Genomic DNA, 25,274 nt, shown 5'->3' with positions numbered 1-25,274 from the left:
AGCACAGCCTCATACCAGCCACTGTGAAGAAAGTAATTTCTATTCCAGCCAATACCAGCAGATATTGTCAGAGCCAATTTCAGTGTTTTAGAAATACCAAAATTGCTGTTTGTTTGGTTTTCCCTTTGACATTCCTGATTTTGAAGTCCTGATATCTAAATAGACAACTTTTTTAAGCATGGAAGCTTTTTAGAAGTGGTTATGTACTTTTTTGCAGGTATCTTCCCACAAGATAGTCTATGGGCATATCTGTGAAGGCTTTTGCTGGGCAGACTTTAAAGTTACTTTGATTGTATTAGCTTGTATGATCATGTACGTTTCTACTTCACTAAATTGTACATAATTACTCAGTATCTTATTTATGCCAGTAATACAGTAATTTTTTCTCCACCATGGATCTTTTCTATGGTTAAGAAAATCCACTTAACATTTTTTTCCCTTCAGTGCTCCAGTGACATGGAAAGCCTTGGCAAGGACTTCAGAGACCTTTGCCTGGACTGCAAATGGGTGTCGCTTTTTAATTCTGCACCTATAAACTGGTTTCACTTTCTCTAAAATCCTGCAACTTGTGTCGGCTCTGCTTGAGAGACCATTGAGATTGCTGGGTAGAATTTTTGTATAGGTTTGACTCTGAATCAGATTTACAGAAATCAGCCAAAGACTTCTTACATGGATTTTGCAAAGTAGCTTACTTCCTGAATTAGTCAGGATGTTTAAACCCAAGTAAAATAGCATTATGCTTTTCCATTTATCCATGTCTTTTCTTTATAAAGTCCTTTTCAATGCTAGGATAGGTGAGTTAGCAAAAAACAGTGGAACAAGTGTTGTAGGAACAGAGAACTAATAATAAATGTCTCTGTTGATGACTGAAGGATAGTAACACTCTTCTTCTACATAGTTTAGTCTGCATTTGCTACAGGCTGTTTAAATAACTGTGTTTAATTATCTCTTCAAACTGATATAGAAGCAGCTAGGATTTCTACATCAATATTTGGTTAAATTGGCTGAGGGATGTGGCAGGTTCACTGCTGTTGTTGTTGGAGAAGAAGAAAATAAAGATGGCAGAGAAGGAAAAGTTATTAGAGTATTTTAACCTTAATACATTAGAAGGTAGTTTTGTGGTTGTGCTTCTTACCAGCAGTATCTAATTTGAAATATCATACTGATGATATGAGATTTGAGTAAAATTCTGTATTAAGTGATGACAATATTTTAATGTTAAGGAACCTGACTTAGAAGCTCTGGCGAAGCAAGCAGAGGAAAGGAAACAAAGAGCAGAGACAAGACATAGAAAAGCTCTGATAGAGCAGAAGCACCAAAAAGAAAAATTACTTCGTGAGCAAGCCAGGTATGCAATAGTTATTTTGTTTTATTAAGAATGACCTTTACAGTGTCACAAGGTGAAATGCAAAAATGTTGATGCTTCTTGCTTGGAGCTTTTTCAGTCTTGAAATGTTATGGGTTAGAAAATTAATGCTCATGGACAAAGCTTGTGGCTTTTGATAAAAACTGTATCTTTAAAACCAAGACAAGAATGTCAGATATTCAGGCTGGCCTTATAGATTCTCCAGGAGTTAGTTCAGTGACATATGAAATGAAATGTCAGGCCAGTTCCCGATGGAGAGTTAACCACCTGAAAAAAGGACCTAGTGCATTTGTCATGGTTTTCCTCCTTCAGTTTTTTTTTATTAAGCAGATTGGACCAAACTTGAACTGATATGGAATATGGTCTGTGTCCTCTTGGGCATAGTTGTGCTTGAGTAGGGCTAAGACCTGTAAATTAAGTAGTTAACTGTATCTACACTCAAGCAATTAAAGTGTGTTAAAGTGCCCAATGCTTTCTGGAAACTTAGGTCGAAAGCAGAGATTTTGCGTTGCTTCTAGGATGCTTGTATATATGAACGTTTTTGCATAACTTGAAGAAGGTAATTTTTAATGCTGCCTTCCAGCCCAAGTTCTGTTGTCTTTTTAATATGCTTCCCCATTCCTGTAGCCCAGCCATTCAGTGCAGGTACTTAGGAATCTGATTTCAGGTTTACCTTTTATTTTGCACTGTTCTGTCACTGTTGCTTGAATAATTTTCTGTCTCTCTTCTCTTTTGTAATTTGTTTTGTTTTTGTCCCCCAAGACGAGCAGACGCACGTAAACGTGCTCTGGAAGTGGAAAGACAAAGAGCAGCCAAAGTTGCAAGCCTGCCACCTCCTCCACCACGTCCTTTTGAGGTATGTATCTGTAAAACAACAATGATCACAATTTCAGGGGTACCATATATATTTATTGGTCTGACTCCTCGCAGCAGGACATCCAGAGTTGGTATTTGCATATATAAGGAGAGTGGTTCAGCAAAAACCAAGAGAATGAATTCATTAGATATTAGCAGATTTCTTGCTACTAAGCTTGGGTACTTTATTGATCTCTTGTTATATATGAATTTTATTTCTTGTAATCAGACTCTTATTTTTGTAGGTAATGTGTCCTTTTAAACTTTCATCATATCTCATTTTCATTTAGTAGCCTTTAGCAGTGATATGAGACTTTACAATGATCTGTCTCAGCATGTACGTTATATGCCTCCTCAGCCTGCTGTCATACTGATGCAGTTAGTACCATTTTGTTTAGTTCTGAAATAAAGACAATTCTGTCTTTTTAGCTGTGGGGCAGCTTTGTTGGGGTTTTTTTCTCCCTTCATTTTCTTTTTCTTGTAGGGAGTACTAAATAAAGAGGAAGATCTTTAATTTTGGGAGGAAACCATCACCCAAGTCTGTTGGGGAGGCTGCAACCTTTTGAGGTGTGGCTTTGTACCCCATTCATGCTGCTTTGATTTCATAAAGCTGGTGCATACATGTAGAATTTCCTATATGATTGCAGATCTAAACTGCAAGAAGAACACTACATGCATTTTACTTTGGAGGTAACTAATAGAACTTCATGAATGCAGAGTTTAAATTGCCTCATGGGGTGTTGTACCCTTTTAGACCTTTGGGATCAGGGATATTCAAGCTACTGACAATAAAAGAAGGAGTTGAAGTATACTAGCCTCTCTCAGAGCCAGTGAAGCTTTCAAAACTTTTTCCAGCTACACCCCAGCACATTATGTACAGGTTAGAGTGCAGGATTATATGGGTTTGGTGTTGTATCTGGAAAAACTAAGGTTTGACCATCCCAGTTTTAAGAATGATTAGAAGCAGTACCCATGGCCTTCATTAGTACAAATTTCTCTCTAGATCTTCTCGTTGGCTGCCCAAGGGTTTTCATCTTGTATAAGCTGGATATGAGTGAAGATTTAAACAGGTGTTGTAAGGGAGTGGTAAAGTTTGGGGTTATTTCTGGTGAAGTGTATGCTGTATTGAAATTTAGTACATCTGGAATAAGGTCCCGTCCGGTACAGTTCAGGTAAATTCACACACCCTTTCACACTGCTGTTGCCCTCTGTGTTGTGCCACAGGGTGTGTTCTTGGTGTCTGGTGTAGAGCAGGTGAAGTCTCTATCAGTCCAAACTTTGACTCTTTATTTCCTGGGTCTCAGGTGCTTCTGTTGCTCAGTTTGGCATTGTTGGGAAAACAATGAGATGCTCTGGCTTTGCTTTATAGTAACTTTTGCAGTTTAGAATGGGTCTTATGCCACATTTTATCTAATGCTTCACCATGGGTAGTCACTGTAGTTAATCTCCATAACAACTAAAACGACACAGTACTTAATATGTAATACTTTTATTTAAAACTTTTATCTAGCAACATCAATAATGCATCTTCCTTCCCATTTTATAAACACAGAATTTTCTCCTCATTCTTTAGTGTTTTGTCACCAGGGGAAGCTAGAAGGCTTTGTTTCCAGGTTTCTCCAGGTTGTGGAGAAACCAGAATTGCGTATACGATTGTGTTGGATGATATGTCTGGGTCAGTGCTCCATTTAAGTATTGTTCCTTTCAAAAAATTAATGCATTTCCATCCATTAGCAAATGTCCTTTACCCACCTTTTCAACAAATGTGATTTGTAACTTGTTTTAGTAGTTTCCAAACATCTGGATTTTCTACAGTATGTGGGTTTTGTTTCTGTTGAAGTTCTGTATGAAGTTCATGTTGTGATAATGGCAGATTGAAACAGTAATTTTGCAGACATGTTGACTTGTTGAGCAAAAGAGATTGCTCTATTTCCCTATAACACAGCGTGTCAAGTTTTTCCATTTAAAGACTAGCTCACTAAGCCTCTTTTCTAGTTTTCATATCTGTATAGATTTTAATCCTTTTTGTTATAGACCTATGGCTGGGAGGGCACAGGGCTAAGAATGAAGTTATTTTCTTCAAAGAGTTATTGGGTGCCATGTACTTCATGGGGGAAAATGTTAAGTAATTGAAGGATTGAGATTTTTATTCCTGTTTCTGCTTCAAGAGAGAGAAAACAAAAGATATTGACTTTCAGTTGGGGCAAAGCAAATGTCAGTAATGCATTGGCATGTCTTGCAAATGTGTTACTCAAAAGGCACTGAATTTAAATAGTTTAACTTTAAATCCTGTGAATTACAGCAAATTACAGGCTCATCTGAGTAAGTCTGCTTGTTTTTTTGAATGCTTGCATAAAGATCTTATTAAATGCCACTATAATCATAATCTGGTGCTCTCTTGCAATAACAACTGAGTATAATTTCCTAAAAAGGAGCTAGGGCATTGTTGTTAATGGCATGATTATTTAGAATATAAGAAACATTCTCTAAAAGTACTCCTATCATTGTAATTTTACCCAGTTAGAAAAATATTTTTACTCTAATGTCATAACCCATTTTGGTTCCCAGAATTATGGATTTTAGAAGTCAATGCCATATTTAGTTAGGCCAAATGAAAAGTTACTTAATTGAAGTTAAACTGTAAACACGATTTTATTGAGAAGTGTTGCAGAGTTCTTGGAAACTTACTTTTTCTTACATGATCTATTAAATTTTTATGGAATGGAAACAAAACCTAAAAAGTATTACTGTGCTCTGCTTGAGTATTCATAGCATTTGTAGAGCTGGGGTCATGAGTTTTTGGTTGGGTTTTTTTGTCGCATTAAGTGATACTTTGCTGCTCCAGTTTTGCCAGATTTTAGTATAGAATTATTTACTTTGTGAAGGAAGGAAAAAAAAAAAAGACGGAGGAGTTACAAAACCAGGATAGAAGTATGGTATTTTTTCCAGCCTGAATTGCTTTTGACAGTAATTGAAAAATTGCAGCCTCTAACATAATTCTCACATCTTCACAGCTTTTGAATAAAATTCTGCAGATTTGATTGATTGCATGTAATTAATTATTATTTGTTATTGGTTTGTTAATTTTAATTTTTAAAAATAATTTAGAAGAGGTGTTTAATTGTACTTTCTGAAAGTAACCCAGTACGGGGCAAGCACTGGTAATCTGTGCACTCAATCTAATGAGGTTTAGGCCTGGGACTTGTGTGTTTTTGTAGCGATAATCAGTATCTCCTAGTGTTGATCTGCTATAATTACTATGATTTTTATTGATTAAGAAATTCAGCATATTGTTTAAAGATCATAAAATAAGTTACTGAAATTCTGTTGGTAAGGCTAAAAGTAGTTTTACTAGTTTTGGGTCCCTTATGACAAGAAAGACATTGAGGTGCTGGAGTGTATCCAGAGAAGAGCAATGGAGCTGGGGAAGGGTCTGGAGCACAAAGCTGAAGAGGAGTGGCTGAGGGAGCTGGGGGTGTTTAGCCTGGAGAAAAGGAGGCTCAGGGGGAACCTTGTCACTCTCCACAAGTGCCTGAAAGGAGATTGTAACCAGGTGAGGGTTGGTCTCTTCACCCAGGTAACAAGTGATAGGACAAGAGGACGTTGCATCAGGGGAAGTTTAGACTGGATATTAGGAAAAAATTCTTTGATGTCTTGCCAAGCACTGGAACAGGCTGCTTGGGGAAGTGATGGAGTCGCCATTCCTGGTGATATCTAAAGGATGTGAGTTGGGGCACTCAGGAACGTGATTTAGACTTGGCAGTGCTGAGTTAATGGCTGGACTTGATGAAGGTTTTTTCTGATAGAAGTGATTCTATGATTCTTTGATTTTTCGTTTCTTTACTTTCTACAGTCTTCGTAAAATAGTAATAGTCAGTCCTGACAAGGCATTTTGTGTGCCTCGTTTTATGCAGAGGTAAGTTTAAGATATTCCTGAGACTTAGTGCTGCTCTTTGTGTGTACGCCTTTCTTTATGGTCATGTTAGTTTTAGAGCACTCAAGCTATGAATCTTTCCAGTTTATTTAATGTGGATAAGAACACCTTTTTAGCAGAAAGTTGAGGGAAGAGGAAGCTGAGAGAAAATAATTGGAGGAGATGTTAAGTACAAAGAGGGGTCCTATAGGATATTGAGTAACCTAACCTGGCTACTTTGCTAGTGAGAACATGAGGCTTAGCCAAAGAAGAGGGAGGGTCTGATGGCTTATTGTTCAAATTTCCAGAAAAGAGTTGAAATGTGTTAGTGTACCCAAAACTTCTAAAGAACCACAGCAACTTAGCATTCTATGAATAGACACTTTTCAGTGAAGTTACAGAAAATGCTCTTTTCTCTGGTCTACTAATAAATTGGACATAATGGCTCTGAGTTTCTTAAACCAAGTCTGTACTTGACAAGTTTTGCTTTGCTGTTGGGTGTAATTATTTTGTGGGTCTGTGGCTGCCATGCTCTGAGGTGAATGTGACAGCTGTTCTAAGTGGGATTTGTATTAATGCATTAAATTCAAGTGCTTTTAAATTAGTGCTTTTGAAAAATGGCACTGATGAGCATCAATTTCTGTGCAGGGGTTTACCTAAGATGGTCTTGGTTATTTAAGCCCTCTAGATCTGCCTTGTGCTGATGTGCTTTATTAATTATTACATGTATATAAGGTTTTAAACACTATTTTCAGGACAGAATTTGGTGGGGTGGGTTTCTTTTAATAATAATTTAACTATCTAGATCATTTCTGTTTAGTTGCTTTGATGGAGATACTGTTCTGTGATACAGCTGCAGTTGTACTTTTCTTCCTAGAGTTTTGAAGTCAAAAAGATCCTTGCCGTGAAGCCCTGTGGTGCTGGCAACTTTTCTGTTACACGTTACCATATTGCTGAAGCTTTGGTGGACAGAGAAGTGGATGGAGAGCAGGTGATGATTTACTCTGAGTGTTTGTGCTACAGTCTTACTTATATGTTTCTTTGGATTTTCTAAAAGCTGTTTAAAGATATGAACTTGCATAAAGCAGCTTACACTACTTACTGAAGAGAATCTCAGATGGGCAGCCTTGTAAAGCCTGTTACGTGCTCGGTCACTTAGGGGATCACACCTGGCAGTCCCTAGTGAACAGGCTTTTACTGGAAGGTGAGATCACAAGGCTGTTCAAACACCCAAACTGGAAGACTTGTGGCTCATGCTGAATTGATAGCTGCAGTTGCCCTCCTTTTCTCTCTTCCCCTCTTTTTAGCAGTGTACTCCCAGACTTGCCTTGCATTTGGCTTGCTTATTTGGAATGACTTTTTTTTTCCTAAGTATATTTTTATGTTAGTAAGATTTTTCTTCCTTGAAAGTTGGAGATTGTTTCTGGTTTCCCAAATGAGATGGAAGCTACATCAGAGATTTTTTTCCCCCTTGTTTAAAACAAAACCATGAGGATAGAAGTTCCCAATCTGTATCGTTGACCATATCATTCATTTTACTATGTATTGTAGAAAAAATAACCACTCTGTGATAACAACTCGTATAAATTATTGTTCCTGGTACTGCTTGAAACTGGAACACTTTGTCACCTAAATTTACAAAATATATAACAATGAATTTTTTTTTCAAAGGTAAAAAATTATTTTGATCCTGCTTGCAAGATAAACATTCAAGGATGTTCATATGGAATTTTATGTCCTTTTTTTTAAGTGCTTTTGCTGCAGAATTGTTAATTTATTTATTTATTGTTATGTATGCTTTAAACTATCACACAACTTCGTGGACTAAACTACTGATTGATTGCCAGCCAGATGCTCATTTAGCTGCTGAAGAAGAAGGGAGACGTTTGGAGGAACTACACAGGGAGGCAGAGAGGGAAAGAAAAAAGCAGCTTGAAAAGGCACATATTAGAGGAAGTCATGCCTTGAAGAAGATCCAGTTGGCCAAGGTAGGCAAAGCAGTTATGCCTGTTTTTAATGTCAGAACAACCACTGTTAAGTAAGTTGTAGGAAGGTGATTAATAAAGGAATTACACTTACATGAGGAAATCAATGGACTAAAAGTTTGCAGAATGTCTTTGCGGAAAAAAAAAATCAAGATCTCTTTGCTTGTTTTGGCATCTAGAAGGAGTGAGAATGAAAGAACATCCTCTTAATTTTTATCTGAGTGTTTGACCAGCTATTTACCAATAGGTAATAGTCAAGCAAAACTTTTTTAATAGGTCATGAGTTCTGCTTTTCCACATTAGTTTTAGTTGGAGTTGGTGATTCTGTCCTTCAGGGGAAAAAATTACTGCTAAGGAGATAACAAGTTTTTTTATTTTTTGTAAATTTTTATAAGTTTTTACTCGAAGACTGATATTCTGTTAGCGTGCAAGTCTGGAAATGTTGAAATAGTTTCCTTTAAGAAATAAAAATGAAACTACTGAGAAAAGTCTTTGTACTGAGGTCTACACTCAAAAAATTTTTTGTGGTCTGATAGCTTCACATGTATTTTTGTTGGCTAGAAAAAGAAAAGTTTGCTTTTTATCAGCTGGCATGTGATTGGCCCTGAATGAGTAACCAAACTAAAATGGGGATTTCTGGAAATATTACTGATGCTCCTGAAATTACAGAAAAAAAAAAAGACACAACCAACTTCTTGTTTTTTGTTTGTTTTTTTTTTTTAAATACCTCTCACATATACTCAGTGTGCCAAAGAATATTTAGTTTGCATCCTCAAAGGTAGCAACTTCTGAATTATATACTAGCAAAAGTCACTTGGTGAAAGAAATACTCATTTACCTTATAAAACAGGAAGTTTAATTAGCTTGAGGAAAGTTGGCCTGTAGGTGTGGAGTCTGATCTTTTATTTAACATCAGATCTTCTAGGTAGTATCGATGACTCCTGTGTCTAAAGGGCTGATATGGCCTTCTCCTGAGGAAGCACTTTGTCCCTAGAATAAGTTTAACTTTGAACATTAACCAAACATCATGGTTACCAAATGGAAGCATTTTGTATCAGTCTTGATATGTGGCTGTCTGAATGGGAGCACTGAAGGTTTATGTTATCCCTTCTTTATTCTTGAAGGACAGGGAAAGATTCCTGGAAGAACTGGAGCAAATGCATGCTCAGGATCGGATGCGCAGGAGACAGGTTGTTGCACAGATGCCACCCCAGCTTTCAGTGCCACCATGCAAACGCATGGAAATAAAAGAAGAATGGCAGAGAGAACTGGAGTCTGCATTTGAAGAAATGTGCAGTGAAGACAGGAGTAAGTTTTTTGTTGGAGGTTGCTGAACTTGGTACCCGGTAAAGGAGAGGCTGCTGCAGCTACCTCTTCACAGGTGCAGCTGGTAGCAAGGCTGTGTGTGTATTCATAGTTGGCGTGCACACAAACAGCCTTGCAGGGCACATCCATACAGCTGGCCATGCAGGCCAGCAGGAAAAACACAGCACTCACATTAAGTACAAACAGCACAAATGGCCTCCTTCTGTTTACTGCTCTGGTTGATCAACATGAAGGCCTTTTGTGGGATATATGTGTGTAATATGGTATGGATCCCTCCAGCAGTTGGTCTTAGACACTCAGTCTATCCAGGAGTTGTCCCCTGTATCCCAGGTCTCTATCTGCTACACTACAGATCTTCCTCAGGTCTTAGACATCCAGTCTAGTGTCCAGTGATTCATGCTGGAGCCTTTAGCCTTAGAGCTACCTCTCATACTCATATATGCACTCAAATGCACATATGCTCAAATATGTGCTGTGGCTCATTGGGTGAATAGCTTTAGACGCTTGCTCTTACCTTGCAGCTGGCCCTTGATCCTTGGTCTTGCCAGTTGCTGGCTGCTGGCATGTGAGCCCCCAAGATCTGCTGCTCCACTCCAGTTGTTACTGCGCAGACCCAGCTGGGCATGTGAGCATATGCACGGACATGCACATCCTATGGGTTCCTGTGGAAACTGACCTTACAGACTCAGTCTATCCAGTAACTGGCCCTAGATCCTCTTGGAGTCTTGGACATGCGCACACATGTGCTGGCAGGTTTCTTAGGATCCCTTTCTCTCCTCTGTAGCTGGCTCGAATGCTTGGATCTCCTGATCCCTCTACTAGACAGCTTATAGGTTCCCTGGCCTCTGCAGTACCCAGCCCAGTCTTAGAGCTGCCTGATGCATAACTCCTAAGCCTCTTACCATTCTTGCTAGCTAGTCTGGCTTGTGATTTGTTAGGCACTGCATTCTGATACTCATACTCATCTAAATGCACTCTTTATGGTCTCTGCGGTTAGCAATGCTCTAGACACAGGTGCACCTGTGACTTCTGGTCCATGTCCCAGTTGCTGGCCTTACATATCTATATACACACGTGCTTACAAAACACAGTGTTCCTTACATAGAAAAACAGCTACAAGTGGAATTTAATGAGAAAACAGAACAGACTGCTAGGTACAGTGCATGGCCAGACAAGTGGACTGACTGTCTCATTTTATCTCACTATTTTTACACTTTTATCTCATAGTTGTTTGGCCCCTGACTAACTTGATCCTTTCCTTTCCCTGCCTTGGGTTCCTCCCCTAAGTACATGTAACAAGCATAAAATTTCAAGGTGATTTTCCCTGTGTCCCACATCGCTTGTAGGCAGTAATCCCCTCAGTCATTATGGTGATCATAGGGATCACCTTAACATTCCTGTTGTGCAGCACTCTGGGATTTCACATCTGGACTGTACGATCACTCTCCTGTGGCAGCCTTGTGAACAGCCAGGTCAGGGTGTGTCTTTTCCCCAGTGAAGTTAGTGGGATCATGTGTAATTTTTCTTGTGAGCTGCTTTTGGTGTAAAGCTGAGTCTTTCATCCCATCAACTTTTATTTTGAAAAACATAGCATATTCTAGTGGAAACTGCTATGGAGGTTCTGAATGAATAGATGGTGGTTGATCTAAACAGTTTTGAGTCTTGTATTTTGGCAGGGAAAAAAAAAAGCCTGATTAAATCTGTTGTGAAATAACCTATTGATATTTGAATTTCCTGGGGATTTGTGTGTGAGTGTAGTCTTGCAGTCTTGTTTGATTTGTATTCCAAATGGTCATTTTATTTCATTGTGCTCTTTTAATTAGACATGAAAGGAGACCTGATTCTGCAGTTTGAGCCACAACCTTTGCCAGCCCCGTCTGACAGAGCTCAAGATAATGATCTTGATATCTCCTTGGAACATGAATCTGCTTGTGACACTCAACCAGAGCTTCCTTGTGATACTCAGCAAGAATCAGGACATGTGATAGAAGAGGAGGTCCCTAATGAACCAGAAAGTAAAACTTCTAAATTGCATATTTAAATTAAACCTTTTCATTTTATATTAAAAAAGATTAGTATATCAAATAAATTTTAGTAATAAGCAAAATGCCTTAAGTAGTAAAATTTCTTAATGTGCGTAAAATAATTCGGTATAATTTGGTTTCTGTTTAGCATAGAGGATAATACCTTAATGATTGTGAATTTAAAAATAAAAATGTGACTTTTTCTGATATGCTTTAGTTCATTAGTATGCTGAGAATAATTTTCAGTTGTAAGAACTATACTGTTAGTAGCCATAATTATTCCTGTGTACTTAGTATAAATTATGGATTGATGCTGATGTGTGAACTTAAGATTTTGAGATATTTCAAAGCTGAAGCTTTATAGTCTGCTTATTGTGTGTCTTTTATGTTCAGGTTTGTGGTTGAGCTGCTGCATATTGTGAGTAGGCTGGAATGGATGCACGGGTGTGTCCTGTTTGCCTGTGGCATGTCCCTGGGTCATGTGATGTGAGCCAGAAGTCTCCATGAGCTTTGCTTCTGGCTAAGCACTTCTGCATCCCTTGGGTGGCACAGTCTGGTGTTTGGTCTGTGGTGCATTGTGTTGCCAGTGCTGATAGAAAGTAGAGGGCAGGTGTGGGGATAGTACTGCATATTTCTGCTACAGACTGACTATAAAACACTGCATCCAGCTTAGTCCTTCTTACATAGCTTGCAGAGACAAGTTACTGCTTTTCTCTTGCAGGTAAGAGAAAATTTTGCTAAGATTTAAAAAATATACCAAAGCTATTTGTCCAACTCCGTAAGCAATAAAAAAAATAAAGTGTTTTTTTATGATGTGAAGATATTTATTACCCAAAACTCTTAACAGTATCTATTCTTTATAGGGCATGAAGAAGGAAAAACTTGCCAACCTCGGTCAAAACTTGCCTTAAAGAAATTGTTGAACAAAATTAGAAGCCAGAAAGAGGAGTGGATATCAAAAAGTGAGAAAGAGAGTCAAAGTGAATTTGAAACTATTGAATCAGGCACAATTCCTAGTGAAAAGAGACCATTATATGATTTAGAACTTAACAAGGAGCAGCAGAAAAATACAGTGTCTGAAGCCAAAGGTACATAGTTGCATCAAAGGTTGTTGTGTAGGAGCAAAAAGACTTTTATGGGGGAACTGTGATAGTGACTGTGACAAAACTTCTAATGAAGTTTTGGTGTTAAATGTTTTGTCTCGTTGAATGAAAGTACAGTTTCCTATCTGTGCCCACAAGGCGTTGTGGATTTGTTGAAACCACAAATAGGAGAGGTTTTTTGCTCTTATGTTCAACTTGTCCATTATGATCTTGAAGAGAACAGATGTCCAAAATACCTTTCTCTCTTTTAAATCTCACTCAATTTGTTGTCACACTTGACATTGCAGTACTTTAATAGGTGTTTGCCTCCAGGGATAGAATTCTCAGTGCAGGAGTCAGCATTGAAGTTCTGTACCTGTTGAACTGGAAAAGCTGCTTTCTTTGGAGATTCACAGCTACAAATGCCCAAGACAAGCATAAGCTGATGAGTGTAGTTTTTTTCTGCTTTTAGGCACCATTCTGAAAAACCTTTTTGTAAAATTGGAATTTATAGCAGTTAAACACTGCAATATGTTTGACAGCCAAATCATCCTGGGGTTACTTCCCATGTCTGTCCTTGGTGCCCTTCTGGTTAGGCTCATGCTGAATTGGTGGTCTTGTATGTTGAGTGGGATTTGTGAAGTTTTCAAGTGATCAGGTTGTGGCATGTGGTTTTGGGTTTTTTGCTTTTGAATAATTTGTTTTCATGGGGTGCCTGTTTTTTTTTAAACAAGATAAAGTGATTTAGTTCCATCATGTACATGGTTATACCACCATATTGCCTGGGGATTAGAGAGTGCAGCATGAGTGAAACCATGCCTTGGGGAAAATGTGCTGCTATTTGAAGCTTACAGTACAGGATTGAGACCTGCTTTTTTTGTGCAATAGCCAAGTGTTAGATCTTTTGCCCAGTACTGGCAATTTTAGACCCTCTTTGTTCCAAGAGGTTAATGTGTGGCTTTTGATTCTTCAGGATGATCTTGCTCTTGGCCTCCCAAGTAATATTAGAAATAATTTTCAGTCCCGTTGAAGCTGGGAACAATACTGTGTATTCAAGAAAGACACACAATAAAGGACTATGAAAGACTTAAATAATATAAAAAACTGATTTTCTAGCTTATGGAGACAGGCAGAGTAGTAGGATATAGATCTTTTCAAGATCAACTTATGCATTTTGTTGAGAGATATTGGGAAATTGTAAAGCAAGATGTAAAGGAGATCCAAGGCTTGCTTTGACTGCAATTACAGCTAAATAACATGTCTATTTTAGACTCTGTGAAAATGTTGGAAAATACAGATGCAGATGACAAGTCAGTTCCAATCCGTCCTCAAGAACAAGCAGCTAAAATCAGAATGGAAGAGGAGAGACAGAAGTGGGTAAGTGTGTTTGTATTTATTCTTACCTCAGTTCTGGGGAAAAAAAAGCGATTTACAGAAGATTTTAAAATATTTCAGGTTATACAGCAGCTATAGGCACTCTTAACATTTGAACTTTTACTGTAACATTTTCTGTACTTCTGAAAAATGATGAAGCTGTAGCTGGAATTTAGAATAGACTGGAAACCCCCAGTTTCTTCAAATCTTAGAGGTGCTGTAGGTAAGGGTAGTCAGGGTTAAATGAAAATCACAGTTGTACATTAGTACCTTTGTTTTATAAAGGGAGGGTATAGTCAGCAATATATAACTCTGAAGACTTTATTTACCCTGTGTAATAATGTAGGAAAGTCTGTGGGATTGTGTTTAGAGTGGCAGGAAAAGCATGCAAACCCTGAGTAATTTTTTGTTTGTTTGTTTTGTTATCTAGGAAGCAAATGCAGGAAGTTTTTTGTGTCTCTGGGAATGCTATATTTATTACATTTAGAAAATAATACCTTTATGCGTTATTTCATTGTATCTATTGTGTATTGCGTTTCATTGTATTTTAATTTTTGTTGTAGCCCTAGAGACCTACCAGCTGTTATGTGGTAGGTTTAAAAAAATCTGTTTGAAAAACGCAGAATTTTGGGTCTACGTGCAGCCTTCAGTTGTCGAGTTTAAGTTCAGAAATCAAGGAAACAAATTTTGACAAAATAGTAATATTTAAAAAAAACAAGTAACAGATCCTTTGTGAAAGTGTGGTTACTTTCTTTAACCTTCATTTTCTCAGGTTGCTTTTCCTGACATCCCCATTCATACTGTTATTAAAGGCTGTTGCCCACTTCATCTTCGCCAGTACTTCGACATTTTTCTTTGCTTCCATTCTAAAAGCACGTATGCTGTTGCTGGGTGTGGATCTAAGTGAATTGTAGCTGATAGGTACATGGAAAGAGAATAAAAATAAACAAGACTGCTTCAGAGATTTATGGAGTGCTCTCAAAGTGGTTATACATTAGCTATTTCAGAAGCTTTTGTAAAGCTTGAATTAATGTTTAGATGTGTTGCACTCTGATGAAAAACTGAATAAAATGCAAAATAGATTTTTCAAGTAAGTTTTGGAAAATTACTTCTTTTGCAGTCTTTGGAAAATGACAGCATCTTGAATGTATTCTGATTTTATCTATTTTATTAATTTGAGAACAGAAAATAATGCAATAGTAAATGGACTCAGGGATTGTTAGAAATATTGAGCCAATAAAACAGTTATTCCTGTAGACTTTGGGACTACTTTTAAAGGTCCTGTTGCAATTTGGAAATATGTGTCACCAGCAATAGAATTTCTTCTGTAATTTGGAAAAAAAGTTTGTGTATGGTGGTGTCTGTGAGCAGTCCAGTTTCTTTGTCATTTGGTTCTAGAGATTCCCCCTCATTTTTTCTTTTGATAGAATGAGGAAATAGAGAAACAGAAACAGGAGCAGCTGGCCTTGATTAAAAAAATTGAGGAAGAGAAAGCTCTTTTGGAGGCTGATTATCTGAAGATCCAAATGCAAACCTGTTTGGAGCAGGCTAAGAAAAAAAAGGAAGAGGAAGAGCAAAGTCAGCTGGTACAAAGCCACAGTTTCCATTCCACAGACCAGCAGAGCCAAATGGAACATGAGGTAAATAATAACAGAAAATTGTGTGTGTTTTCATTTACTATTATAATAAAAATAAAGAATGCCATTTACCAATTTTGAACTCTATCAATTAAGACAATTTTTATTTTTCAGGCTGTGAGTTAGAAATTTGTATGTATTAAAGCTTCTTTTTCTAGTGTACAAGCTTCTATTTCACACAGTATCACTGGACCTGAAGGAGTGGCATGAATATGTGTCAGAGGAGGTTTAGGTTAGATACTGTGGAAAAAGGTGTTTGACCAAGAGGATGGTTGGGGCACAGGAACAGCTCCCAGAGAAGTGGTCACAGCACCAAGCCTCTCTTAAGTTCAAGAGAGTTTGGACAATGCTCTCAGATACATGCTATGACTCTTGGGGATGGTCCTGTGCTGGACCAGGAACTGGACTTTGATGAGCCTTTCAACTCAGATATTCTGTGATTTTGTGATTGTGACTTTTGCTGTTGTATTGTCTCTCTATAGTTCAAGAGGCAGCCTTGATAATAATACCCGCTAGTAAAATCTGGTTATAGTCGCATAATGATTGTGCATATAGACGTAACCTTTTTCAAAAAGGTAAAAAAAATAATAGGGGCAGAAAAAAGAGAAAAATCTGCCTCTGTTTAAATCTCAAACAGTTGCTTAAAGAAGAGAAATTTATGGAGGATGTTGAAGGAAAGTAATCTTTTTATGTATAAAAGCTTGCTTCACTTGCACAACTGGTACTCTTTTGAGAGCCTGATTGCCTTGGAAGTGCAGCTACATTGGCTCATTGCTCCCTGAGTTTGCAGGGTATATTTACCTCTTTAGGCTGGGCTGCTGTAAGCACCATTGACTTCGATGGTGTGTGCAGAGAGAGGCTGTAGCTGTGGGCCATCTGTTCTAGAATCTCCTTTAGCTTCATTGCCTCAGCCTGAAATCTCACAAACTTCAAACATGGTGGTACCCAGCAGCTTCTGTAAACTTAGGTGCAAGAGCATACAGCTTAAGGTTGATGCCATAATAGTTTTCTGTGAATTAGTTGTATATGTGCAAGTAAAATTATTTTATTTTTTCTTAGACTGGAAATGTATCAGAAAGCAGGAATCCAGGAGAAGACAGTCATAGACAGATGATACATAATTTTCAACAGCGCCTTCTGCAGCAAAAAAGGTAAGCATCTCTATGGAATGTAAAGTGTCCTTATTAAATGTCTGTTCAAAGTAATTTGAATTGCCCTGATTATTGAAATTGCTGTTTCTTTTTGCACTGCTTTGAAAAGATTCGTGTTTTCGTTCTGTTCAGGTTGCACAAACAAACCATTGAAGAAGCTAGAAAGAACCTACAGGAGTATCAGAATGCACTGAGGCAAAGGTACTTGTCTGCTTCTGAAACACCTCTGAGCACAAGGGAAACAAAACCCATTAATTTAGAGCCTGTCTCAGAGCCACTCCTACAGATGCAAGGAGCACAGCCAGCACAGTACCAGGCACTGGAACAAGTTCATGCCCAAGAGTACGTGCAGTCATTACCTGGGTTTTCAGGAACCTTGGGTATGTTGGAAAAACCATCTTCACAGAAGCAGCAGGAGCAAGTGCATAATATTTGTTCTGGAAAATCAGTGCAGTTTTCAGAAGCATCAGAATTGAAGCATGGAGGGTTTCACTTGCCCTGTGACTGTCCTTCACAGGAACAGGTGGGAATATTCGAAACTGCCAATAATCACATCAGAGAACCATTCCAGTCCCATTTACCATCAGGGTCAGTCAGGAAAGAAGTGACTGCAGTAAGAACACAACCAGAAGCACAGCAACAGCACTTTAGATTTGTGTTGCCTGCAGCAAGTTCCTCTGAGTCTTCAGAAACAGTACGCTCTAAAGAGCTACCTCAGAAGACATCTAACTATCGAAACAAGACGGAAACTGGAGAAGAGCATCCATTTAAGACATCCATCATGCCAGCCACAAAGAGATCAGCCTTGGCTGATCCTTTAGCCTGTCAGCAGGGATCTCTAGGGAGCAGCAACAAAACAAGCCCTGATCACCCTCTCAATCTTTCTGAACCCACAATTCTAGTGCATGAAGAATCTAAAGCCCAGGGTGTTGGCGAATTATTGATGTCAAAAGCAGGAGATGCATCTTCATTAAATTATTCTGGTATACTGAGCTTAAGGGACAGAGTGTTGGCCTCATCAGAAAGCATCCAAGCTCAGCAAAAGTATTTGAAAGAATTGCAAGAGCAGCTAGATGCACAAAGAGAAGCTCTTCTTTCTAAACAGAGAATACAAGAAAAACTACTTTTACAGAAGCAAGATAAATTGAAGGAACAGATGCAGAGACAGCAAGAGGCTTTGAAAGAACTTTTAAACAAGCAGGTAAACACTTTGCATGAGTAATCATCAGTAGGTGATCAAACCTACAAATCAAAGCTACAGTGTACCCCATGGAGTGTTGATAGTTTTAGGTGATTTACCATAATGAAAATTTCAATTAGGACTTGTGATTTCTAATCAGAGCTTTTTCTCTGCAAAGCTCCAAGAGCACAGTTTTATTAAGTCTAACAGAAATCCTGTGAAGGTCTGTGCTTGGCCTCTGAACATAATGCTTATTGAAATTGTTGTCTGAAATACCTGTAGGTAGAGTTGTCTTCATATCTGTAAATGCACCTCTAGGTCTTAAACAGCCCTTGTATTAAAAATACATAAGTAATGCCTGAAAGGATATCATAAACATCTTGAATAGATCATTTTTAAAGCTTGTCTTTTTGTGTGTACCCACTATGAAATTGGTTTGGCTGCTGCAGTCTCGAGTTGTAATTTTCTTGTTTCTCAGTAACAGAAGAAAAATCCAAGTTTATCTTTGAGCTTATAAAGAGCCTCTTTTTGCCTCTCCTTGTGTTTTTGGGGCTTTTTTTAAACAGAAGCCATCTTAAAAGAGTAACTGTTCTCTACAGTTCCTGTCTTTTGATTTTGCAATTTTCCAAGCAGCTAAAATTCTTGAATTCAGGAGCTGAAAAAGTAAAAGCAGACTTTTTGGGAATTTTTCCTGTTAAAAATGATGAGTATTCTGATCTAATCTCACAAAGGCCTTGAAAATGTAACTAATTGTGTTTTAGCACATTAGATTTGTAGAGCTTAATAAAATACCTCCATGTCCAAATGTTTTTGTGAGGCTAAGCAGATCTGTCTGGTATCCTGCATAATTGAACTACTTTCTCTATGTGCTCAATATTGTCCTGCATGGAATACACACAAGAGAAAATGCTCTTTTGATAAATGAATATAAATAGATTAATCTTATATAAAACTGCTTCCCCTCCTCTCAGGTGAGACATATGTGCCCAAATGAAGAAATGACAGGGGCACAAAAGCCTGTCAGGATTAAGAGAACTGACTTCTTCCAAGTCTCAGAAAACTACCAGCAAGAGAATTGTGGCAGGAATAAATTTCACGGAAGTGAAACAATTTCACGGTGCATTGGCCCGGTTGAGCAAACTGGTAAGGCTGTTTTGTTGTTTTTCATTATAATTTTTATTGTTTTACAGCTGAGATGGAGTTCTCTTCCATCTCTCCAAGTTAACTTGAAGAGTTTGTGTTTGTACACATTATTGCAACATACTAATCTTTGTTTTACAGAACAACCAGAGAAAGTTCTCTGTAGAGAACAGAAATGGAGATCTTCCAAACCACCAGTGACAAAAATCAAGTTAGGTCCTAGTTTGGAACAGCATGAACTTAGTGTTATACCAGAGGTAGACACACCGAAGAGTTGCAACCTCTCTTTGGCAGGTAATGTATAAAATATATGATAAGTGCTCTTATGAGGAATAGATTGGAGGAATATAATCTTTTCTGAAGAATCTGAGAACACTCATTGCAAAAACTTGGAGAGCAATAAAAATTTTATAAATATATTTGTTACAGTTGGCTGGCAATGCTTTGCAATTTTCTGTAAGGAACAATATTTAACAGGTACAACAAACTCATATTTTCTAAAGGTAAACATTTAAATTTTTTTCAGTGTCTCTTCACATCTAAAATGTAATGCGTATTTTACAAAGCTTTTTTGTTGTGTTCTTAAAAAGGCTCAGCAGAACAATGTGAGCAATTATAGGCCAGTCAGGCTGGCATTCCTTGCAAAATAATGAAACAGCTGATATGGGACGTCCTTCAGTTAAAGAAAAGCAGTTAATACTAGTCAGCATCACTTTATGCAGAAGAATTCTTGTTGGACCGATTTAATATCTTGGTTAGATAGCAAGTTCTGTTGGCGAAGGTTTTGATGGAAGAATATATTTATATTCTCAAAAGCACTTGGCTTAGTAACTGAAACTTGACTGTTATGATCCATAGGTGATTTATTCTTATATTATGAAACCACTGGTAATGGTAGGTAGTAAAAACTTGAGATTTTTATTGGATTGGGTGGCCAGAAAGGGCTGTTTTTTGGGCTGGGTTGCAGAGAAAGAAATCTTTAAATCAGAGCAGAGAAGTTGTATTACCTCTGTGTTTGGAGAAGTTACTGCAAGTTTTCTTGGACTTGCTGTGTGAAAAATTTAGTTTGATGGTTTTTTTAAAGAACTAATTTGGTGGAGTTAGGAATTAGTTTTTGGGAAGTCTATGATCTGCATAAACTTTCAGTCTGTATAATGCATATACTGATGTGATATGGCTAAATTCATTAAAATGGAGACCATACAAATTCAGCAGTTTATTTCTGTAGAATAGAATGTGCATCTTAATACTCCTCATGAACTGCAAAACACTACCTTTTTATACCTAAACTGATTACAGGTGTTTTAAATCCAGATAAAACAGATGATGGTACTAGAGAAACTGCTCGGATTTCAGCCTCTGGGGAGTTTGCGTGTGTGAAACATCACAGTCATGCTCTTCATGAAGGCATCTTTCCCTCGGGCATAGCAAGCTATGAAGGAAAAGCCTCCAATGGAAGTCCAAGGCAAACTAATCCACCAGGAAGATTACTACAAGAATTGCTGAGGATGGCTGCTGAAACTTCATGTGAATCAGGTGAGGAAATCCTCTCCCTTCAAGAACACCATTCAGCCATTCAACATTGCTGATTTTGCTGCTGTTTATTTGTAGAATATGACTTGACTGTTAAAGAACATGCAGTGCTATTTAATGCCATTGAATTTTGAGTGTAAAAAAGGGTGTTTCAATAAGCACTTGTTTCAAAATTAATTAATTTTTATCTTTTGGGGTTTTGTGATCCATTACCATTCTGGTAAAAAGTCCACATTGCAGGATGCATCATTGCTGATCAACAGTTCCTTGTCCAAGGCATGTGCTTTTCATCTGTAACCTTTAGAATTGTAAAGGTTTGCAGGTATTCCAGGTGGGAACCTATTTTGGGTAGACCAGTGGCCTTCCTGATTCAGTACTCAGTGATTCTTGTATTGATAGAAGGGAAACCAGTGCTTAAAAAGACTTCTGGAGTGTTAATGTGTTGATCTAGAGGTCAGTTGAAAGATAAGTGTGTATAAGAAATTACTTAAAAATACGGTTGAGACAAAAATAGAAGGCTGAGGTCTTATCAGCTCAAAAAAACTTGGAAAGAATCGTGTCTTAGGTGTGACAGACACGAAAATTGAGAATTGTGGAATATTTCAAATTTAAAGACCTATAAGGTCCACTGAGTCCAACTCCCTGCTTCTCCCAGGATTACCTAAAACTAAATCACTGCCCAGTTGCTCCTTGAATTCTGATGGCCTTAGTGCTATGATCACTTCAGTGGGGAATGTGTCCCAATGACTAAGCACCCTCTCAGTGAAAAGCCTTTTCCTAATGTCCAATCTGAGCTTGCCCTAATGCAGCTTCATTACATTTCCTTGTGACCTATTACCTTGTTTGGTATCAGGTAATTATTTTGTATCTGCAATTTCTGTTTAATTAAGCTGTTGTGACTATCAGCTCACAGTGCATTAGCCTTGGCTCTCAGCTTGTGAGACTAACACAATGCTAGAGGTGAGCCAGGCACCTGGAATTCTCAAGTAGCTATGACAGCTCTCCTGTCTAGGAAAATTCCGTGCATAGCCAGTATACAAGAGAGGTCCATTCTGCTTCGATCTTTTCTAGTAGCCATCAGTGGCTTTTCACATGCTCCACTAAAGATGTCAAAAGGAGCAACAGTGTAATATTGTAAGGACCGCTTTAGCTCTGTGTCTGTCTGTGAAGAGCTTTTATTGAACAAGGATACCTTTGAGGATAGGACATGTTCAAAGGTGGCAGAGTTATTCTGATTCCATAAAATAAAACAAGTTGTTTTGGTTATCAAGAAAAAAGTTTTTGCTAGAAAGTTTTGTGAATGTTCAAAATAATTTTGTTACGGGGACATTGAAACCTACTAAGCATATTATGGGTAACTTGACTGGCTTTATAAAAGAACAAAGATGAGTAGTTTGTAAAATATTCACTAAAGCAATTTGAAGCTTATTACAAGATCACAGTGTTGCATGATCCAATACAGTTTTCAGTATCCATCTAAAATATTACTGGAGCTGCAGAGGAGTTCTCAGAAACTTAGCAGCTTTCATATGCCCGTTGTTACAAGCAATACAGCTATGTAGTATGCATCTCCTGGTTTTGCTAGAAATTTCATCACTGGCCCTAAGCTTTAATTTTTCATTTTGTTTTCATTGAGACATCATTTCTAATTCAATCGGATTTACTTGGAATTGGAGTTGTTTTGAATAAGTACATATAAGCTCATTTGCCTTCAGCTGTTACTTTATTTCTCAGAATGCCCCTTTTGAAGTATATCTATCTTTGAACTTCAATTTTGATGAAAATATTTTGTCTTTTAACAATATTTGACAAAAAGACATGTATTTTTCTGAATAAGTTGTAGAACTGTTGCTAGAGCAGCTGTTACCAAATTAATATAAAATATCTTGGTGTAGTGCATTTTTACATTATAGAGTATTGTATATGAATAATGCAGTAGTTTATGTAAGAGGATTAGGAAACTTTATGTGAACATCTATATTAAAAGAAAAAAACCCAAAGCTTTCTGTGATTATGTGTTTAAGAAAGGATTGCCCTCTTAAGCAGATCAGCAACCAAAAGTGCCAGCAATAATCTTGAAAACATATAGGTCGTGAGGGTCTCTCTGGTACTTTCAGTAACTAATGTGGTGTTTCAGCAAGAAAATCTACTGCCCCTTGCACTTTAAATACAGAGTTTCTGAAGGGAAAATTTAAGGTTCATTTTAGGTTGTTGCTTATGATTTGTTATTTAATTTGGTTTTAAAATATTTTTTGCTACTTGATTCTTACCAGAACATGTTTGCATTTTTTTCATGTTTTCAAGATGTAATAGTATCTCTACAGGTAAGAGCAAATGAGTGCTTTGTGTGCTTCTTCACCTTGTTCTTTGAAGTAATGTTCTTGCTGATTTGAACCTTTGACCAAGTAATGTAAGTCTTTACAACTTAGGAGTTGTACTGCTTTCCTGATTACAGGACCACTAGATGTGTACAAATCCTTAGTCATTGCTCACATGCTTTTTCAAATCATAAATACAAGATGAAAAGAAAAAGTTGGTAAGTCTGCTTTTTACATGCAGATGCTTTATCAACAGAGGTGAGTTTCCTTTGATAGAAGAGTTGCCTTGGGTAACAGGCAGTTTTTTTTGAAAAGTCTGTAATTAGCTGCCCATATAATTTGCCTCTCAAATGTAAAGGCAGCCATGTCTGTAAAACGGGTCTTAAGGACTCCTTGTGGTTAGGGGAGATGCATTCCCTGTGCTTAGTACTGAGTGGTTGCAAGTGCTACACAAACTGATCAGCTGGTTGCAGCCAGAGAACAGGTAACTGCTGATGTGTTGTTGCTTTGAGTGCCACCAGTGAGTCTAAAATCTGAGTTGTTCTTTTACATGCTGCTGATGCATTGATAGGATGAGTTGGGAGCTTTGGACACTTGATGTTCTTTCCAATCCTATTTGGCTAGAATGGGCCAATAGAATTCAAACTGTTAATAGGGAATTACAGAGTAGTCCTGCAGCTGAGACAGGCAGTTTGATAGCAATTTCCTTAGGAAGTCAGCCTGCAACTAGTGGCTAGGTTTGGTACATACACCTCTTCCACAGTTCCCCTTGAGGACACATTATCAGGCTTGTCTCTCTGTATATCTGCAGTGGTTCCCTTGAGTAGTGTTCCAGATGTGATTAGCTTCATGTGTTGCTACTGTGTACAGGGATGTTATTCCAAGCATGACTTTATTTTGTGATCCGGACTAACCTAGGATTTCAGTTTATCTTTAGTAATCACAAATAGTTGTCCATAATTTGGCATTTCAACAGACTGTCTTTTCCATTACCAGTTGAGCCTCTGTTTGTTTCTTTGTCTACATGTCTGGCTTTGGACTAATCCCTGTTTTTATATTGTCTTCCCTGAGTGATTGGATTTTTGGTCATTTGTCTTTCAAATTGCACCCTAAAATAATTGTTGCTATTTTACTGACGTTCCTCCTGGGGGAAAAAATAAGCATTTGAGATATATTGCAGATTCAGCTTTTAAACATTAAATCTTTGTGACATTGTGGTGGCCAGAGTTAAAACATGAAAGTCCCATGTTGATGTCAGGATGCTGTGAGGAACAAGAACTTTGCACTATTATTTTAGAGGAGGGAGAGAAGAGTGAAAAACCTTCCTTTATGAATCACTAAATACAGGATTTTAAGAGATATTAGTATAATAAGGTCATGGGATATGAGCATGGATTTTTAATTAAATTATTTGGTTTATAGCATGAAATTGATACTGTTCATCCCTGGTATTAATATCACAAGAACAGTGCAGGTTATTACAGTTCAGTAACGAAATATTTGTAACATAGCTGTCCACAGAATTTCTAAACAAGAGATTATTAAATGCTTGAATCTCATCTCTAGTGTGTCCTGAATTACTGCCTGTCATGGTGATAGTCTAGAGAAAATAATGTCTTTCAGAAAAGTGTCTCTAATGTTGATGGAAAGGTATGAAGAAATGGAGAATTATGTGGTAGCTTGCTCCAACATTTACTTTTAAAATAAATTTTAAAATAAATAGTCTATTTCTAGTTTCTGAACGTCTGACAGCCATTTCTAGACCCTGCTTCTTGTTATTACTTTAGGTTTAGCAATCTTTTGTGCTAAGCATTTTTTCTCCTATGGAGGTATTTAAATAGCAATTGATTAGATGATTGCAGTTTTCATGCTTCTTCAAGGAATTTTCTTGAAGGCCTTGCTCATTTCTGGCATCCTCTGTGTCCTGTATCCTGCTCCAAGGAAGAGGAGCAGACTTAAGCTGAGTACTTTACCTCTAAATAAACGTGTTTTAGATGTATTTCCATTTATGTTTTGTATTTTCTCCTAGATGTCTTCTGGATAATAATGGCTATAAGAAATCTTGGATTTTTTTTCCTCTCCCTGAAATGAGTTTCAAAATGTTTCATATTTATTGAGAACGCAATCTTTATTATTTTCATATCATATCAATCCATTACTGTTGTTGCTTTACAGAGGAAACATTTCCCTTTTTTTTTTACAGTATGAATTAAAACAACTAGAGTTTGCCATCTGGTAAGAAGCTGAGTTTTAGCATACACAAAGTACAAAATAGTGTTAGGATTCAGAAAAAGTTAGATCTACTTAAGTAGAGAGTCTTATAAAAGCTAGGGATTTGAAATGTCTGTCATTAGCAGCCTTTTTAGAATTGGGAGAAAATATGCCTACTT

The 25,274-nt window shown here is 37.5% G+C and overlaps 1 protein-coding gene across 7 annotated transcripts in view; it reads left to right on the top strand.

Annotated features, from left to right (window-relative positions):
- Positions 1-25,274, top strand: part of CEP295 (centrosomal protein 295) — a 42,721-nt gene that overhangs the window by 3,024 nt on the left and 14,423 nt on the right. For 2 of the 7 annotated variants that reach the window (XM_084226442.1, XM_084226438.1), the window contains exons 4-18: positions 1,224-1,348; positions 2,129-2,222; positions 7,012-7,125; positions 7,982-8,122; positions 9,244-9,427; positions 11,269-11,460; positions 12,333-12,557; positions 13,822-13,928; positions 15,353-15,565; positions 16,622-16,713; positions 16,846-17,914; positions 18,865-19,036; positions 19,175-19,327; positions 20,333-20,569; positions 22,840-22,890. In XM_084226442.1, the coding sequence (XP_084082568.1) occupies positions 1,224-1,348; positions 2,129-2,222; positions 7,012-7,125; positions 7,982-8,122; positions 9,244-9,427; positions 11,269-11,460; positions 12,333-12,557; positions 13,822-13,928; positions 15,353-15,565; positions 16,622-16,713; positions 16,846-17,914; positions 18,865-19,036; positions 19,175-19,327; positions 20,333-20,569; positions 22,840-22,890 (3,169 nt within the window). Of the gene's footprint in view, positions 1-1,223; positions 1,349-2,128; positions 2,223-7,011; positions 7,126-7,981; positions 8,123-9,243; positions 9,428-11,268; positions 11,461-12,316; positions 12,558-13,821; positions 13,929-15,352; positions 15,566-16,621; positions 16,714-16,845; positions 17,915-18,864; positions 19,037-19,174; positions 19,328-20,332; positions 20,570-22,839; positions 22,891-25,274 lie in introns of those variants that run through there. The other 5 variants (XM_084226441.1, XM_084226439.1, XM_084226443.1 and 2 more) reach the window with 5 other exon arrangements.

This window comes from Fringilla coelebs (assembly GCF_963513975.1).
Source record: "Fringilla coelebs genome assembly, chromosome: 2".
Classification (NCBI taxonomy): domain Eukaryota; kingdom Metazoa; phylum Chordata; class Aves; order Passeriformes; family Fringillidae; genus Fringilla; species Fringilla coelebs.
This window is presented reverse-complemented; position numbering and strand designations above follow the sequence as displayed.